The 18,651-nt window shown below is 35.9% G+C and overlaps 1 protein-coding gene across 1 annotated transcript; it reads left to right on the plus strand.

The window, feature by feature from the left end:
* Nucleotides 1-2,689: 2,689 nt before the first annotated feature.
* CUNH16orf87 (chromosome unknown C16orf87 homolog) lies at nt 2,690-17,432 on the plus strand. Its single transcript, XM_020985096.2, has 4 exons — nt 2,690-3,122; nt 8,066-8,162; nt 12,360-12,542; nt 16,123-17,432. Exons 1-4 carry the CDS (start codon nt 3,057-3,059, stop codon nt 16,239-16,241), a joined length of 465 nt encoding a protein of 154 aa, XP_020840755.1. The 5' UTR covers nt 2,690-3,056; the 3' UTR covers nt 16,242-17,432.
* The last annotated feature ends 1,219 nt before the right edge of the window (nt 17,433-18,651 follow it).

The following is an 18,651-nucleotide window of genomic DNA, read 5'->3' on the forward strand; positions in this document are numbered from 1 at the left end:
ATGAGGTCCTCAACTACGGTGGTAGCTGTGGTAGTAAATAGGAATATTCTGATAATTCTTTCTTTGCTTTGGACAATAGTATCATATAAGATTTAAATCTAGAAGGGACCTTAAAGATCATGGAGTCTAAGCCCTCTTTTTCATAGATGAAGAAACTGAGGCCCTGAGAATTGAAATGACTTATGGAAGGTTGTGATTCTTATGTCTTCTTATATTTCTTTGTAATCTTTAATCAATCAGTATTTATAATATAACTCTGAGAGAGTACCCCTACCAGGCAGGTGCACTAGACACAGAGAAAGCCTGTTTGTGGAAAGAAGCCTGTAACGAGACACCTTTGGTGGTGTTCGATGAGTGAGCTTTGCACCCCAAAATAGCCTAAACCAGCATTTTGGTCAGCTGTTCCTGCAAGACATCCTGATTTTATGTCCCACCTGTTCCTGGGAAAGACTGTCCATTCTTTACCCTAACCCATCCCCAAACCTCCTCTTTGTGGTTGGTTTTCAAGCATACAATGCCCCTGCCTCTCCTAGGCTGTGGGCTCCCTTGTACTTTGTATTGGGGTGCCTTAGCACTAGCGTCTGATTTTCCTCCTAATAAAACTTTTCTGCTTTTAACTAAGCTTGGACTCCTCTGCATTTTGAGGGGTAGGCTTCACCCAGTTGATACCTCCTATGTGCTAGGCCATGGGGATATAAAGACAAAAAAGTAACATCCGCTGCCTTCAAGAAGCTTACATTCTACAATATGTACACATATAAGCACATAAATAAAATACAGAACAAATTCACATATACTGTAAAACAATGCAAATAGATAATAAAATACAGAATAAGTTCAAAAATACAAGATTATGTGGTAGAGTCATCAGCACCTAGGAAGATCACTAAAGGCCTCATGTAAAAGGTAATGGGGGGGGGAAGAAAAAAAGGAAAAAAAGAAATTTACTAGATAACATTATTATATACTTAAAAGGAATAACAAGTAGTATATAATAGATTTGCAGTTTTATGTGCAATCATCTTTTTTTATTTTTAATTAATTTATTTTGATTTATCAACAATCACTTCCATAAGCTTTTGAGTTTCAAATTTTTCTACCTCTCCCTCCCCACCTCCTTCCCCAAGATAGCAAGCAATCTGATATAGGCTATACATATACATTCCTATTAAATATATTTTCACATTAGTGATGTTGTAAGTAAGAATTAAAACCAATAGGAGGAATCACCAGAAAGAGGAAACAAAACACAACAGAAGAAAAATAAAATAATAAATAGTATGCTTCCATCTGCATTCAAATTCCATAGTTCTTTCTCTGGATGTGGATAGCATTTTCCATCATGAGGCCTTTGGAGATGTCTTAGATCCTTGCATTGCTGAGAAGGGTTAAGTCTATCAATATTAGTCATCACACAAGGTGGCTGTTACTGTGTACAAGGTTCTCTTGGTTCTGCTCATTTCACTGAGCATCAGACCATACAAGTCTTTCCAGGTTTTTCTGAAGTCAGCCTGTTCATCATTTCTTATAGTACAATAGTATTCTGTTATATTCATATACCACAACTTGTTCAGCCATTCCCCAATTGATAGACATCCTCTCAATTTCCAATTCTTTGCCACCACAAAAAGGGCTGCTATAAATACTTTTGTACATGTGGGTCCTTTTCCCATTTGTATGATCTCTTTGGGATATAGCCTAAGAAGGTGTAATCTTTTTTTATTGTACTATATTACAGAAATGCTTGCTTTATTCCATAAATTAAAAACTTAATAATTTTTTTTTAAAAAGAAGGTAATGTGTAAGCTAAGCATTGAGAGAAATCAAGGACCTAGGAGATAATGTATTCCAGACATGCTGATACCCTTTGCAAAGACAGGGGAAGGAAGTGAGGAGTGTCTTGTGTGAGGTACAGCAAGAAGGTCATTTTTCTTAGGCAGTGGGGTCCCTGAAAATAATTTTGTTATCTATTTGGAGGATGAAATGGAGTGGGGACTGTTGTTATTGTGCAGGTGAGAAGTAATGAAGCCCTGAACTAAGGTGGTAGCTGTGGTTAGTAAATAGATTAGTGTCAAATGTGAAGGCCTTAAATGTTAGAGAAAGTATTTAAGGATCCACTGCAGTTTGTTGGGTAGTGTGAGATGACCTGGTCAGACCTGTGCTTTGAGAAAATCATTCTGGTAGTTGTTTGAATATTTGTCTTTTTTTGGGAGCGGTATACAAGATAAATAACGCAAATAAACACTGTCCACTATCTCTAATGGAACATCCCACTAGCACTAAAAAAGCTGACTTACATCCCATTTTCCAGATATGGAAACTGAAGCACATAGCAATTTGTGGAAGGTCACAGCATATTAGTGGACGTTGAGGTTTGAACCCTAAATTCTACGCTCGGCTTACAGGCAGCTTTCATCTCTAAGCTCAGCCTTCCCCGCTCCTTTCCTCTTCTGATATAGGGGCGGGGTCCTAGCTAAACTGTCAACTACTTCTCCCTTCTGATTGGTCAACTAAGTCCTTGTTACCACTAAGCCCCTCCCCAACAGGGGGACTGTCTGTCAGGCAAGGGGAGGGGTGTGGTTTTTTGTCACGCCGGCGCCTCACTGCCTTCGGTCCCGAATCCCGCCCATTGCCGCCGTACGCAGGCGCGGCGCTCCCTCTACACCCCGCCCCCCCACCCCAATCTAGACACAGAGAGTCACACACGAGGATTTGCGAGTGCGCGCAGGCGGGCTTGGCTGCGTATCTTGTGGTCGAGCGGAGGAGCTTGAGGAGCGAGGAGAGGGGTCCCGGGAGGGGCGAGGAGGCTGGGGATGGGTCTGGCCCTTCTTCCCGCGGTGTGAACGCTTCCCCCCTCCCCTGCCCCCCGGCGCCCCTCCCCCCTGGGGCTCCGCCCCCTTCCTTGCGAACCCCCGAGGGCGGCTCGATCCCTAGCTCGTTCGGTCAGAGTCAGTCAGTCAGTCAGGACGCGCGGGGCGGGGCTGAGGCCGAGGCCGGGCCGGGCTGCTGAGGAGGGAGGGGAGGAGCTGCCGCCTCCTCAGCGAAGGGGAAGGAGCATGTCTGCAACTAGAGCCAAGAAAGTGAAGATGGCCACCAAATCCTGCCCGGAATGTGATCAACAGGTGAGCGCCCCTCGTCGGCTCCCCGGGCGGGGCTGGGAGGCGCGGCCAGGCCGGGCGGGAGGGGGCTCGCGAGCGGCGGAGCGCGTGCAGGGGCCGGGGGTGGGGGGGCGCGAGGCGGGGCACGGGCGGCCGGAGGCGGGGCGCGGGCGGCGGTTGGCCAGCGGCCGTTGAGGCTGGGGAAAGGGCCGGGTGACCGATGCGGGTGGCTGGGGAGGGGGCAGCAGCCCAGGTCCCTTGGCTTTGGGGGCTGGGACAGGATGGAGAGGTGGTCTCTGGGCTTGGCTCGCGTTCCCATCGGGGTGCCCTGGGGCGCCCCAGTTTCCCTAGGGTAACTTGGGCGAGACCCCGGCAGAGGAGGGGACTGCTGGGGTGGGGGAGGAGGCCAGGTCGCAGAAGTAGCTTCTATCCCCAGCTGGGATCTTCTGGGGGGGGAGAGTTGGCCTGCGAGACCCCCCAGATTAGGGATCTTCCCCTCCATATCCTGGGGACTGTCCCCATCCCCGTATGGGAAGATCTAATATGAGTGGGCACGACTCGTGTGATCTTTGGACTGGCTTTTCTCCCATCCGGCACATAGGTTTGTCTACCTTTTCCCCTCCCCCTCCCGTTTTTTTTTTTCCTGGAAGGGGGTTAGCAAACGACATACATTTATTCAGCACCTACTAAGTCCAGCTCACAAAGCCTGGTGCTGGAAGAGAAAGAAAAATTAATTCAATTCAGCACAAAATGTGTTAAGCTCCTACTGTGCACTGTGCTAGGTACGGGATGAGATGCTGAGTATGGTTCTTGCCTGCAAAGAGCTTACGTCTTAGAGGTGGCTTAGATTGGGGAGGAAAGAGAAGGGGAATGAGACGTGCACATACATAAATAGAATACAGATAAAATAGATAAAGTGGAATATAAAGGATTCAGAGCTGGAAAAGACCAATAGAAATCGATTCAATAAGCATTTATGCATTAGATAATTTAGATACCATCTAGTCCAACTGTGTCTTTCTGTGGAGGGAAGGAGCCCTGGAGGGATTAAAGGACTTGCCCAAGATAACACAGGTTTTACAGCTGGAATTCAAACCCACGTTCTCTGACTCCAAATCCAGTGTTCTTTCTAAGCTGCTTCAGATGGAGACATGTAAAATGGAGTAAATACTATTCATCCCACTCTGGGAGAAATCACCCTGTAAATAGTTACCACCGTGGTGTTTAGACTTGGATAGCCCTTTCAGTGTATAACTGCTAGTCCTGAGTATCTTGCCTTTCTGGCTGTTTGGGGTCTGAAGGGCACTTTGTCTACTTTGCTTAAAAAAAAAAAAGGCTGTAAGCCGGCTGGTTCATCTCTTTACATGCAGATGGTTTCTAAATGAACATTTAACGCCCACTGTCCTATGTGCTAGAATAAATGCCAAATATCTGTTACTTTAATCTAGGCCCCCAGCACCAATTGTGCACTCTTGCCACATTGCGTTGCTGTGTTCAGTTTTAAAATATGCGAGGGGTTGGCTCAAATATCTTGCCCCTGTGTGACCTGGGTGGTCACTCTAATCTGACAGCAGAAGCCACAGTTAATGGGCTTTAACTCTGAGCTTCAGTGAATTTTGAAGTCTTGTATTCTCTAAAGTGAATGGATGACTTTACATCCCTAATTTTCGAATGGGAATTCCTTTATATCATGCCACTTATGTTTACCCTCTCGAGTTTTAAGGTTTCTTAGGTATAAAAAAATTCTCATTTAAGGTGTTAAAAACATAGATTAATCACTTTTATATGATTCTTTTATTGAATGATAAAATGCAGGTTTGAGTATCTTTCTCTTGTACCACTGTGAAATATTTTCAAAATGATCCCTTTTGTCCCCTTTTTTTCTTTCTTTTTGCCTCCAGTAATTTTCTTGCAGCTATTTTCTGAAATCATCTTAGAGACTTTTGAAAGCTAAGTACAGTACATTACATACTTTTGAGGAGAAGTCTTGTGGGCTGACAGTGATTCCGTAATGTTTTCTTTTGAGATCTGTTATGGGCATTTGGTGGAAATGAGGATCAGAGAAAGGTTGAACAGTTTGTGCAGTTCTGTTATTTGTCAGCCATACCAGAATGGAGATCATCTAGCAACATACAAATGATTTAGTAGTTTTACATTCATGATTTCCAGAGCAAAGAATTTCCGTTCCTACTATTTTTTTTAATGGACAAAACAGGGGAGGGGGGAATATTAATAAAATTCTGACTCATATTTTGGCATGCTTTATTGCCTTTGCAAAAAAGTTATTTCCATATTAAATCGTTTCCATTTGTTCTGGTTAATTGTGTAGAAGTTTAAGATTTGTGTGGTATGCATTATGTGTTCCTGCTTATGTAGGGCACAAGTCTTTGCAAATTCTGACATGTTTTATTTGGCATAAAGCAATGTTTTAGGGAAAAGTAGCATACCTGTTTTTAATATCCTGACTGGAGAAAGCAATAGAAAATTTCTAAGGAAGACTTGGCCTGAGTCCTTATAAGTAATCAAAATAGTGTTGTTAGGAATTCTTATGACAAATCACAGAAACACTGCTGGTCTTTCAAAGTGGTATACTAACTGAATTTGTTGTGGCCTTTCATGTAAGAGGGAAGGACCAAATCAGACTTGCCATTGTTTTTTAAAAACTAGTGTATCTGTTAATTTACATGACATGTTTAGTAAAGAGCTAAGAACTAAGGAAAATAATTCATTAAGATAAATTTGTATTGAAGTATATAGTAAATGCTGTCTTATGGAAAGAAGAGGTTGAGGAGAAAATATCTAACCTTTCTAGTATCTTCTTGTAATTCTTTGCTGTTTGGTATATTATTCCTTTATTTGAATGTAAGCTCAATGAGGACAGGGACTGTGCCTTACCTAAACTGTATTTCTCATAGTGTTTAATAAATAATTGTTAAATCAGTAAATAATTCTGATTTGAAATATCATTCTTATTTTGCTATGCTTTCTAGAGCAAATAAACTATAAAAAATAAAAGCTTTTTCTGTTTTAAAATAGTATGGAGTGGTTTTTTGATTACCCTGAGTTGTATCACAGACTACAGTCTGTGTCATTTCTGTTTTTATTAAATTTAACTAAAAATCATTAATCTGAAACTGTCTCATTTAAATATTCACCTATGTGGTTTCTGTAAATTCAGGAATGCTTACTATTAACTACACAGCAAAAATATCTAAAGTACAAAGTCTGAGCAAACAGAGAACCACAAGTTTTCATTTTCTTTGTAACATCATCTTTGCTAACGTTTCTGAAAATGCAAAGCAGACAAATTTAAACTTCTAACATTTAAACCCATAATGCTTTTCATCCTGAAAGTGTTTCCCGTCCATTAACCACATAGTCTGCTGAGCCAATTTTGTGTATTCAAGATTCTTGTCAGCTCTCCGGTATCTTTACTGGTGTGTATATTTTTGTTTTTCCTTTAGACTTTTTTATAGAGCAGCTTTTTTCCATTTAAGTGATGTTCCATTTGACATATAGCAAACATTAAAGCTCTTCCATGGAAAAGAAGTTAGGACTCTTAGCAGGGCAGAATTTAAATGAATCACTCAGTAATGTGGTTATTTTATAGCCTTGACTTTTTAATCAAGGAAACAAAATAAAACCAACATTTTTTCCTTGTAAAATTTATTTGCCAGCTGTACTTTGGAAACTGAAACAAAATAAGTAGACTATAAGGAATTGGTGAAGCCATACTCATACCAAAAACGAGTAATGTTTTGGAGTTTTTTAAAAAATCCTGATAATGTGCTAGAGTACTTCATTAATTTATTATTAGCATCAACATTTAAATTTTAAGAATTTTTGTTGTAGGAAGTTACCTGATCTCTTTCTATAATTAACTATATAATAGCAGATGAATATTATCTGACTTGCCTGGCAATCTATGATAGGTTATTTTATCAGAGGCCTACAGGAGATCATTCTGTTGCTTAAGGAAAAAACAGTGTTTTCCCAAAAACTTGGTTAAGAAAAGCTTTAGAATGTAGCAGCTCTGAAATAGAATGTTATTTGACCAAGAAATATATAATTTTGTTAATAAGCATATAGGTGGTTAGTTTAACAATAAAAATTTGAAGGAAAACCAGACTAACATGTATGTACATTCTGAACCTCAAAAGACAAATTTGGGCTTTTTCAACTGTAGTAGTTGGTGGTGTTATTGAATATGGGTTTGTCTAGTTTCCTCGTGTACAAGAAAGAGCCCCATTTAGAATGTATTGAGATGGATCAGTGCAATAAAAGACTTGCTGACTGGGAAAAGATCAACTCTTAGAAGAACACCCCTCCTTTTTTTTAAACCTTCTTGGAGGTCATTATTTTTTTTTAAAGTTTAATAAATTCCTGAGTTCATTATTGAAGTACTGAAATCGCTTAATCCATCTTCATTATTGAGGAGCCATATTTCATATTGAATAACTGATTATTGAACTTTTGAGAAAGCTGGAATTAAATTAGAGTTCAATTGTTGAAATAATTTTTCTTAAATAGAAACCAAAAATAACCTTGTTTGGTAGTCTTAAGCAAAGTTTAAAAAAAAAACATCGCCAGAATTGTAATTAGCTTAATTAGACCAAGTGTTTACATAAGATTATAAACCATTCTGTAAATACATGAACAAAAAGCAGTAATATAACTAAGCCTATCAAAGGCAGAACAGCAGGAGAATGGGTTTCTTTACAATGTGAATTGCAGTTTTCTAGCTATAATCATTTTGCTGGTAGTACTGTAGTTTGTTTAGATTAATTTCTTTTATATGGTACTTTTTTTTGGTGAAAAGTCCATGTTGTCAGGGCTAGCTTAGTGGAAACATATTAGTGGAAAGATAATAGAAAAAGAAATTTCCCTGAGTGTTTCTCCTTTAGTGATTTTTAGATGTGAAGAAAGTCTTGTTTCAAAATTTAAAAATGTGTTTCCATTTTTTTCAGGTTCCTGTTGCATGTAAATCATGCCCCTGTGGTTATATATTTATTAGTAGAAAGCTCTTAAATGCAAAACACTCAGAGAAATCACCATCTTCTGCAGGTAACTCAGGCTCTTTGCTATTTATTTTCAGTTTGGTGAAAGAAATTATAAATGAATTTTTGTGAATTTACTTAGATTAAGCCTCTGGTAAAATTACTGTTAATTGAGAAATCAATTAAAGTGTTTCTTTGACATAAATTACTCTCTATGAGATCTGTATGTGGCATTGATATGGGTTTGTTTGGTTTTTTAGATGTTAACTGCTGCAGTGCTGGTAAAATGTCTCCCAGAAATGTTTTTTTCCCATAAATTCTAGTCTGAAAATTAATGAATGTGGAAGAAAAATTTCTAGTTTTTGATAGCTGATAAGAAATTTCAGAGTACTAATTAGTGAATTCATTTAAACTCCAAACTGTAAGTGCAAGGAATGAACACATCAGAGCACCTTTCTTTTTGAGAGAGTATAGCAGGGAAAGGGAGAGGGAATAGGGCTTTTTATGAATGTAAACATCCTAGATCTCTACATATAGTTGTATCCAGTAGTTTCCTTAAAAGATATTTAATGGAAAGGGTGATATTTGAAGAAGTTCTATGATATGTTGTAAAATGATCTTAAATATTAAGCTCACCTAAAATGAGGTATATCTGAAGCACCTTTGAAGCATGGTGATGTACAACTCCAAAGGCTAAATTATCCCAAAATATTTGGCTTGAAAAGGTTAATCTATCCTGAATTACTTTTATTTTAAATTTTATGTTTTAGAAAGTGATTTTTCCCATTAATCACAACTGGCAGTAAAATTATTCAATACCATATTCTTTCACTGTGTTGGGATCCCTTACCTCCTTTCATAGTGACGATAAATAGACTGCCGTCTTGGACTGATGAAAATCACCATGCTATTTAGTAGAACTGACTTCATTGCTTTGCATTGCATCATAAGTTTTAAGAGAAGAAATCAGTGAAGGCTGAAATAGAGGAGGCTTTATTGAGGAGGTAGAAATTGAGCTAGACCTTATAGGATGGATGCTGATGTAAATAGGAGAGAAGATGAAGAGAATTGCTGACAAGAATAACAGCATTAACAAAGGTGCTAAGGAGGTAATGAATATAAATTGTTGAAGGCATAGATAATTGGAGGCAAGGGTGAGTGTTGTAGAGCCATGGAAAATAAAGTTGGCAAGGTAGGATGATGGAACTAGATTATAGAAAGCCTTAAAAGCTAAGCAGAGTTGTTCAGACTTGATATAGTGGACAGGGAGGGGCCACAATTGGCTTTTGAACCCAAGTTGAAAAGAATTGACCTATTTAGAATGAAAGGTGAGTGTTGTAGAGTGGTGGAAATAAAGCTGATTAAGTAGGAGGGAACTAAAGGTTGGAGGGCTTTAAAAGCTGGACAGAAGAGTTTAGACTTAATGTGTAGTAGATAGGTTTCTGAGTAGGAGTGTGGCATGAAGCAAATGGTACTTTACATAAGAAGATTATCTTATCATTGGAATAGTTTAGATTAGAAGAGATAGCTAGGGGAGGGGTATTTGAAATAATCCAGATATGAGGTGATGAAGGTTTAGACTAAGTAATACAGAAAGGTAAATCCAAGATTTCAAAGAAGAAATTGACAGGACCATTGTAACAGAATGGATATAGGGGATAAAGGAGAGTAAAGAGTCACAGATGACTTACATGGTTTCTAAATTGGGGGGGCCAGTGCTGGACAAATTGTGGTACTACTGACAGAAATGGCATAGCTTATAAAGGAGCTAGTTTTGTTAAAGGCAAAGAGATGTTGAGTTTAAGATGCTAGTAAGACATCTGTGTGGAGATGTGCTGTGGGTATTTGAAAATGTGAGACAGAGATTAGGAAGCTATTTTTTAATTTGGAAATCATGTAGTGATCTTATAAATTACTATGGGAACATTTGAGTTCCCTGGGAGGAGTGAATGTAGACGAGGTAAAGAATAATGAAAAAAGGAGGTAGAGAAGAATTGGTCACAGAAGTAGAACCAGAAAAATATAGTGTCATAGGAGGCTTGATCTTTCTATAGTCACAATATCTCTCATATCCAGCCCTTTCTGTCTTCTTATACATAGCTGCTACCTTATTTCAGGCATTTTTCAACACTAATCTAAATTGTCACAACAGCCTCCTAATTAGTTCCCAGCCTCAAGTCTTTCACCACTCTAGTCCATTCTGTGTACTGTTAACAAAAATAATTTTCCTTAAGCACATATCCAGCCATATCACTTGCCTACTCAACCTGCTTTAGTGGCTTTGTATTGCCTCCTTTATTTAGCTTTTGAAGCCTTAGATAACCTGGCCTCCACCATCTCCTTCATTCACTCAGTGATCCAGCCAGATTTGCCTTCTTTCTCTCATTCCCTCTCCAGTCTCTGTATGCCTTTGCTCCACTAACTTTATATTTATGTTTTGTGTATTTTTATATGTACTTATCTCCCCTTTTATAATAAGTAAGCTCATTGAAAATAATCATTCTATATATTGAGCACAGTGCCTGGTGAGTATTAGGTGCTTAATAAATATTTGTTGATTGACTGATAAAAGTATCAAGAAAGAATATATGAACAGTATTGAATGTCAGTTGTGTGAACAAATCCATCTGTGAATGATAATCAGGACTTGAGGGGAAATTTAAAAATCAATCACTTAAATTTCCAAAGGGGCCCTAATCATTGATTAGATGAACTATAAAATATCATTTTTTGAAAATAGGCCATGGAAATTATTTTTCAGCAAGTCAAAATTTAAACTTGGCTATTTAATTATAAGCATACTTTCTGTTAGAGTTGAAAAATGAAACTAACATCTTCAGTTAAATTTAACTGGTTTTGAGTTATGTGAGACTCAGGTATTTAAAATACATTGACTATGAGTTGGGAAGAAGTAGGGAGAGGGAAGAAAACTAGAGGTATGGAATTTGGTCTAGATGAAAATGTAAACTTTAACAAAATCCAGTCTCACAGGGTAGGGTTGTTCTCTCATAAGTGTTAATTCATTTTATGTGTGATTTTGCTTACTGCCTTCCCTCTCTCCCCGTCATCTTTGGGGAGAGGAAGAGATGAAAAGAAATAATTGAAGCTGCCTTAAGAGTGTCTAAACTTTTTGGTTGTTGTGTGATAAATGGAACCAAATTTTTTTCTCTTTTTATGTATTGATAGTAAATTGTTCTTTGACACATTCTAGTGAGAGCTAAATGAATTTTTCTTTAGGCATTTCCTACTTATTTAGCTCTCTTTTTCTATAATAGAAAATTCCTGGAAAATTATCTTTTCTCTTTTATGGCATTTTTTCTCAAAAAATGTATTTTGCAGTGATCAATTTAAATAATTTGTTGGAAAATAGGATTATTAGAATGAATAGACCAATTCCATTTCCTGGAACAAAGAATGATATATGCTTTTTGGTTCTAAGACTTGAACTTCATACATTGTAATGGGAATCTTAGAGACTCAGTGACCACAGAATGCTAAAACAGTGTGGTTTAACTCAGTTTATACCAAGTACCTCAAGGTAATTTTTATTTATTTTCTCATTTGAAATAAGGATAAAAGCTGCCCGTTGTATATTTATGTGGAAAAATTTACTCTGTACCTGGACGCATTTTAAGTGAAAGTGTAAATTTGTAGTGTTTTTTACTTTTCAGTATTAACATTAATATTAATGTTAGTGGTAAAATATCACCTGTCATTTCAGTGAAGACTGGCAGGGAAAAATAGCTGCTTGTTTTTGTGGAAATGCTTGGTCAAGGACTAAAATGAAATTACTTACAGCAAATAACTAGTATTGAGAAACATGATCATTCATTATTCATTACAGTTAAGATTAACCTTGTTTCTGGTTCATATTTTGATAGAGACCTGAAGTTGGGGGAGAAAACTGGGAAGAGGGAATGGTTGTTCTCTTGCCTCCTGTCCACCTCTACTATTTTATGTTTGGGAAGAGGTGAGGAGGTGAACGTAGGAAGTTTTTGCCTTCTTATAGGGAGATTGGAATTAAACTGGGGAAGAAAGAATTTTTCTACTTGAAAGATTCCTTCTACCTTAAACATGGTCAGGATCAGGAGTAAAGTGAGTTTTTTCTTAACAGGCAGACCATACTTGTGTACTTAGAATCTTTTGAAACACTCTAGGCAATATCCATTGCATATAGAAGTTTGAATATTAGGAAAGAGGAATGAGATCCAAGGCAAAAATTTATGATAGCCCTCAAAATTGTGATTTTTATTCATCCATACAGAAAATAAGCATGATGCCAAGAGAAGACGAACTGAAAGAGTTAGGAGAGAGAAGATTAATTCTACAGTAAATAAAGATTTAGAAAACAGAAAGAGGTCTCGAAGTAGCAGCCAATCAGATCATATCAGACGAGGAAGAGGAAGACCTAAAAGTGCATCTGCCAAAAAACATGAGGAAGAAAGAGGTATGTCCAAATCTACTATTGTTGGAGTAGGGTTTGTTTTTTTAAGTATTAAATTATTTTATCATAACTAGATAACACTCATGAAACAGTATGGCTCTGGTGTAGATCACCAGAATTTAAGAAGATAGTGAGTCTGTCATAGATGCTTAATTTTTCATAATAAATTAGACTACAAATATAGGCTTAAGTCTTGTAGATTCTGCGCTCCATAATCATCATATAGCTTAGAAAATCAAAAGAAATTTTTTTCTTGCTAGAAGTGAAGGCATAGAAAATTGTTCAGCTGACATGCTTGATTTTGTTGGCTTTCAAGTGTAAGGAACAGTTGATGTATGAAAAGTGCTAAACATCCTGTTTGAAATGTTTGGAGTATTTTTTCATATAGCTTAACAAAATAAACTTAAGTAGGGAGACCCTTGTTTTTTTCTTAATTTTCATTGACCTGTTTTTGTTTTCACATGTGTCTTGTTTCTCCATATATCCCCCTCCTAGAGAGCCATCTGTTACAACAATAACAACAACAAAAATCCCAGTTCATCGAAACAAAGCACACTTCAACCAAGTCTGACTTTGTTTTGAGTTGCAGGCCCATACTTCCCCACCCCTTGCCAAGGATGGGGGGAGGGGTGAACTTTTTTTTTTTTAAAGGACTAACCTGAGTTCTGGTAGGTTGTTTAGAAAAACTGTTGTTCTGTGGGATTAAAAAGAAAATAAAAAGAATTGCTATTGAGTGTGTTTTTCAGAATGAGGCTTTGAACGTCTGAGTGTTTAGATTTTCATGATAACTAAATTAGAGGCACCTTTTGAAAAAAGTGAAATGTTTTTTGCTTAATCAGAATCTAGTTTTTACTTATAAAGAAACAGCCTGCTTTATGTTCTAAAATTTCACTTATTTATTTAATAAATACTTTTATTGAATCCCTGGATTGCAGTTTTTTGTAAGACATTGTGTTAGATGCCTTGGTAGATACAAAAAATAAGATGGTCCCTCTTCTCATGGAAAAGTTTAATAGGAGAAATAAAATGTACACAAATAACGAGAATATGAAAGTGTAGTTATACATACCATAATATAAAAGAGTAATTATAGGTGCTATAAACCAACAATGAAATAAAATGGATATTTGGTTCTTTAAAATTAATTTTTAAAATGTTTTGGCAAAAAAAAATCATTTGGCAAGATGAAGCTGTTCCTTTAGCATAGATTTAAATTTCTTAACTGTTGTAAGAAGGAGCAGTACACTCTACTGCTTTAGGTATTTAGTGTCTACAGTAAAGTCCCTGTGTTCATGAATATTTATTTGGTGATATATATCTTTCAAGTATTGACTAAGTAATACTAGTTTTAACAGTGAAGCATTTAGAAAAATTTTGGTTGATTTAATCATATTTGGCCGTATTTTGGGGAACCTTTGCTTAGGCACTTGCAAATTTCTTGGGTAATTTTATTGGTGTTTCTTTTGCTTCTACTAGATTCTCTTAGACAGTTGAGGAAAGCACTGAAACTGAATGTGCTTCTTGTCTGATGGAATGGCTAGGGGAAAAGGCTGGTAAGGTTAGGAAATGGGAAATAGGGTAGAAAAATCAGCAGAGAAAGTGGAAATACTGTTTGATACAGAAAATAAAATGGCCTCTTTGGTTGTGAAAAAGGATTGTGGCCCAAAGAACAGACAGACTAGGAGAGCATATCTGAGAATAGGTCTAAGGAGGGGAAGGAGGGAATCAAGATAATTTTTAGGTCAGTTAAGTGAATATCTGTATAGTAATAGGATCTTTGATGTATCGAATCTCTAACTTTTTCTTGATGTTCTAACTTTAAAAAAAAAAGGAAGGAGCAAATATGTATTTGGAAATGGAAGATTTTAGGGGTATTTTCAGTTTTCTGAATAGAAGCACTTTTTAAAGAAAAACTGCCTATTTTGGGAATGAATTAAATGCTTTTTATGTTTGTGTATTTAGATAAAAAAAGGCATTCAAGTAAATAAAATCCTTTTTATTTATATGATATAATTGGAGACTTTTAATGAGAATTAGTGCTTTCTAAATCTAGTATATGTTGGCAGGGTCAACTTGTGAAAATGTGTGCTATTTCTGAATATTATAGTTGATGGTTTCACAAATTTTTTGATGATATTATTGATTAGTCAGTTAATTTACTTTCAGCTTTAGCCTATAGTCCTGAATTTCCTATGTATAAACACTTAATATTTGAAACATTTTGAAGTAAGCCCTAACTGGAAAACAAATAATGACAGTTTCCTTTTAAAAAGTTTTAGAGTAGTTCGTTTAAACATGTGTGAGTTGAATAAAACCTAAAGGTTTATTTGAGAAATAGAAATATTTCTAAAAGTCCTTCATGTTGACTCTGTTTTAAAAAGGATGATTAAAGAACACTTTGCAGACATAGGTTAAATTTATTATTACAGTGTTTAATTAACTCAGGGTTCCCATAGTAGAATTGCTCACCTTTACCCAACAAAAAGTGCTTAAATGAATTCTACATTTTGATTTGTTGTGTGGTTTTAATACTTTTAGTTATATATAGGTTGAAATTCTGGCAGATTCATAATTATTCAATATAATTTCATTACAAAGTTTACTACTGCATTTGAAAAATCAAAGTACCTTCCTCCTGGCATCTAGTTAGTATAGTGGATACAGTATTGGACCTGGAGTCAAGAAAACAGATCAGATTTTGCCACAAGTACTTAATAGCTATGTGACCCTGGACAAGTCTGCCTCAGTTTCTTCATCTGTAAAATGGGGGTAATAATAGCATCTACCTCAGGGCATTGTTGTGGGGATAAATTGAGATAATATCTGTAAAGTGTTTTTCAAACCTTAAAGTAAATGCTAGCTGTTCTTGTTGTTATGTTGTTATTATAGTTCTGTTTCATAATTAAGTGCTTAAATGAAAGCAGTATATACTGTAACCCATTCAAAAAAATTTTGCAGTTCCTTTGAAGCACAGGATTTAGAGATGAGGGTAGTGGTGGTGGGTGCTTTGGGACTTGAATAAGAAAGCTAACATTTATGTAAGCTCTTCAAAGTTTGCAAAGTGTTGTTACGTATATTATCTTACTGACATCATCTAGGCTGGCATACCTTATTTGATAATTTAAATTTAATTTTCCACAATTGTAGCCTGACAGCAAAGCAAACACTTAATGTATTTTTGAAGCTGTTGTTGCTTGTCAGTGGGGGCCATCCATCACTTTGGGGAGACGAAATCCATCTTAATTTAAGACCTTGAAGTTTATAATAATTTGGGGAGAGAAATATTTTAATTTTGGTAGAGAATGTGTTGTAATTTTAGTGAGTATGTGTTCATTGTCCTTTAGGTTAAGGAGCCTAAATTTTAAGTTATCACATATCTTCAAAACTGGTTCCAGAAAATAACTAAACATTTTAAATATTCTTTGTTATATAATGATTCTTTAATTCAAGCTTTAGTTCTAGAACATAGCACTAATAACATAAGATTTTACATCTATTTAATTAGTACTATGAGGGGCTGTCTGATTTTTAATTATTGAATTTAGGACTAAACATGATGTTTTAACTTTTTTTCTTTTAACAGAGAGACAGGAAAAGGAAGTTGACATCTATGCTAACCTTTCTGATGAAAAGGCTTTCGTATTTTCAGTCGCCTTGGCAGAAATAAATAGAAAAATTATCAATCAAAGACTTATTCTCTAATACTTGTCTGCTGAATTGCTGGAACTTTCTTCAGGACTACATCAACAAATTCTTAAGGACTCTCAGGAGTACTCTGCCTGCATCTACAAGGGCCATTGATTCTTTCCTCTCCTCTCCCCTCCCCTTTTATCCTTCACATCGTTTAGCCTGTGCAACACTTTTGGAGCAGAGTTGTAAACTTGGACTTTTCTGTGTCTCTCTTGTTTACCAAGAAACAATGTCAGTGTTTCATGTCTGGAATATGTGACTACATTTGGTCTTTTGAAAATATATGCTGGATGAATGCAAAGGGGGAGAGAAGTAGGGGAAAAGCAGGGAAATAAAATGCTTGATAGCATTTAGATTTGCCACCAGAAATGAAATATTTTAAATACTTTCAGAAAGAGCGATTTTGCTTTTTAAAATATATTTCAGATTTTTCAGCTCTAACAGTTTACATATGTACAGTTCATCTAACCTTTAATAAACTAGTAATTGTTATTTTATTGAACTGAGTATTAAGAGAATATATAATGTAATTTTTCTCTTAAATTAAGGTTTGTTCTTGGCCTTTTATTTTTATGGTTGATAGTCTAGGGTCTAGTTTGTATCCTGGTGATGCTTCTAGACAGCTAGTTGAGAAGTTGGGTGATACTTGAAGATAATTTTTAAGGATATGTCATACCATTCAGAAATACCACCATGTTCTCTTGAGTTATGATTTATTTCTTGGTTGAACAAAAGTTTTTTTTTCTGCCCTCAAGTTGGTGCCTGTTAACCTAAATATAAATTTTATTTATTATAGGCAAAATGTTTCATGGTTATTCATTTTTAAGCAGTAATGTTCTGTCTGGATGGATTTATGTCCAGTATCCTCAAAATGATTAAAATGTAACAACCTCATTCTCTGGAAATAATAACTCTTAAGGTAAAACTAAGAACATAGTTTTTATTAATAATATTGGTCAGCCTTTTGTTGTAGTGAAGATTGTCCTATGTATTTTCATTTCTTATGTTTTTTCGATGTGTGAAATGTTAAATTGTTATAGCTTATCTATTTTGCACTAAATGCTATTAAACTCTTTATCCATAAACTTAATGATTTAACATACCCAGTCCTCAACTCTTTCTTTTATAGAATCCAAATTAATGTGGTTTATATTATGGTCAGTGAATAAAGTTAGGAGTTTGGTTATATCTACTCCCAACCACGTTAGTGCCTCTTCTGCTCCGTTTCAACAACAGTATTTTTGTCTTATGGGTGGGGGGAAGGGAGTGTATCCTAAATAACAATCTATTTCATTTTTCCGTTATTGTAGTAACCAGTAGAGGAAATACAGTAGGCTTCTCTCAAAGTGGTTCTAATGCATAATTCTTAAAAACAGAGCTAAAAAACCACTAAAAAAGTCATTTTAAGATCTCCATTAAAAACAGTGATATAACAGTTAACATAACTGTGAAGAAAGATTTCCAGATACAGAAGTGGTTAGTTTAATTTTATTTTTGGACATTTGTTTAGAAATAATAATGTAGATGGTGTAAAAATTTGTTTAAAATTTACATTAGAAAAAGAGACACTAGGTTTTATCTAATTGAAACTGAATTTAATATATTTTCTCAATTATTTTGTCTTATTAAAGCAAAATATTTCTAAAATAATTTGTTTAGGCGTTTTATGTGGTTGATCAATGGTCTCAGAAATAGGCCTTCAATTTTGGTGCAGAAATTGGTCACCAAAGGAATTTCTAGTCAGCAAATGTTTTAAGAACAAAATTGTATTTCCGTTAGGCTAAAATTTTATGACAGTTAAAATGTATGGTAAACTGAATCATTCAAAAATTCTGAAATGGTTATATGAATATATGGGGTCTGTTCAAGAGCTGTTTAGTCTTAAATATAAATAAGTTCTATATAGAACTCATTTGGGAACTAGTCAGTTAATTTTATATTTATATCTTAATTCAATTTCATTTTTTAAGAATTAAAAAATATGTTCTCGGTCCTTGGAAGTTGGAGATTTGATGTTTTTAAGATGATCTTTTCCTGCTCTGTGATTGTAAATTATCACTACTTGTAAGCAATCAAGGGAGAAGGGTCAGAAATAAATATAGAATTTTACATTTCCCTTAATTTTTTGGTCAGCTTTGAGCAGTTTATACATAAAAATAACACTTTTGCTGATATGCCAGGCTGCAGAGCCCAGCAACAGTGAATTAGTGTGCTTATCTTCCCAGAGCCCCTCCAAAATCTACTTTTTATTATCTTTGTCAGGATGATGAGTGTGAAGTAAAATGTTGTCATTTCTGATTTCATTTGTCTTATTAGTGAATTGGAACATTTTTTCATTTTCTGTTTGAACCGTATATGTTCAGATAGAACCAGTTCAGGACTGATAGCTTTTGTGTTCTCTGAATCAAACTGTCTGTAATAC

This window comes from Phascolarctos cinereus, unplaced genomic scaffold (assembly GCF_003287225.1).
Source record: "Phascolarctos cinereus isolate Bilbo 61053 unplaced genomic scaffold, phaCin_HiC Scaffold_2;HRSCAF=192, whole genome shotgun sequence".
Classification (NCBI taxonomy): Eukaryota; Metazoa; Chordata; class Mammalia; order Diprotodontia; family Phascolarctidae; genus Phascolarctos; species Phascolarctos cinereus.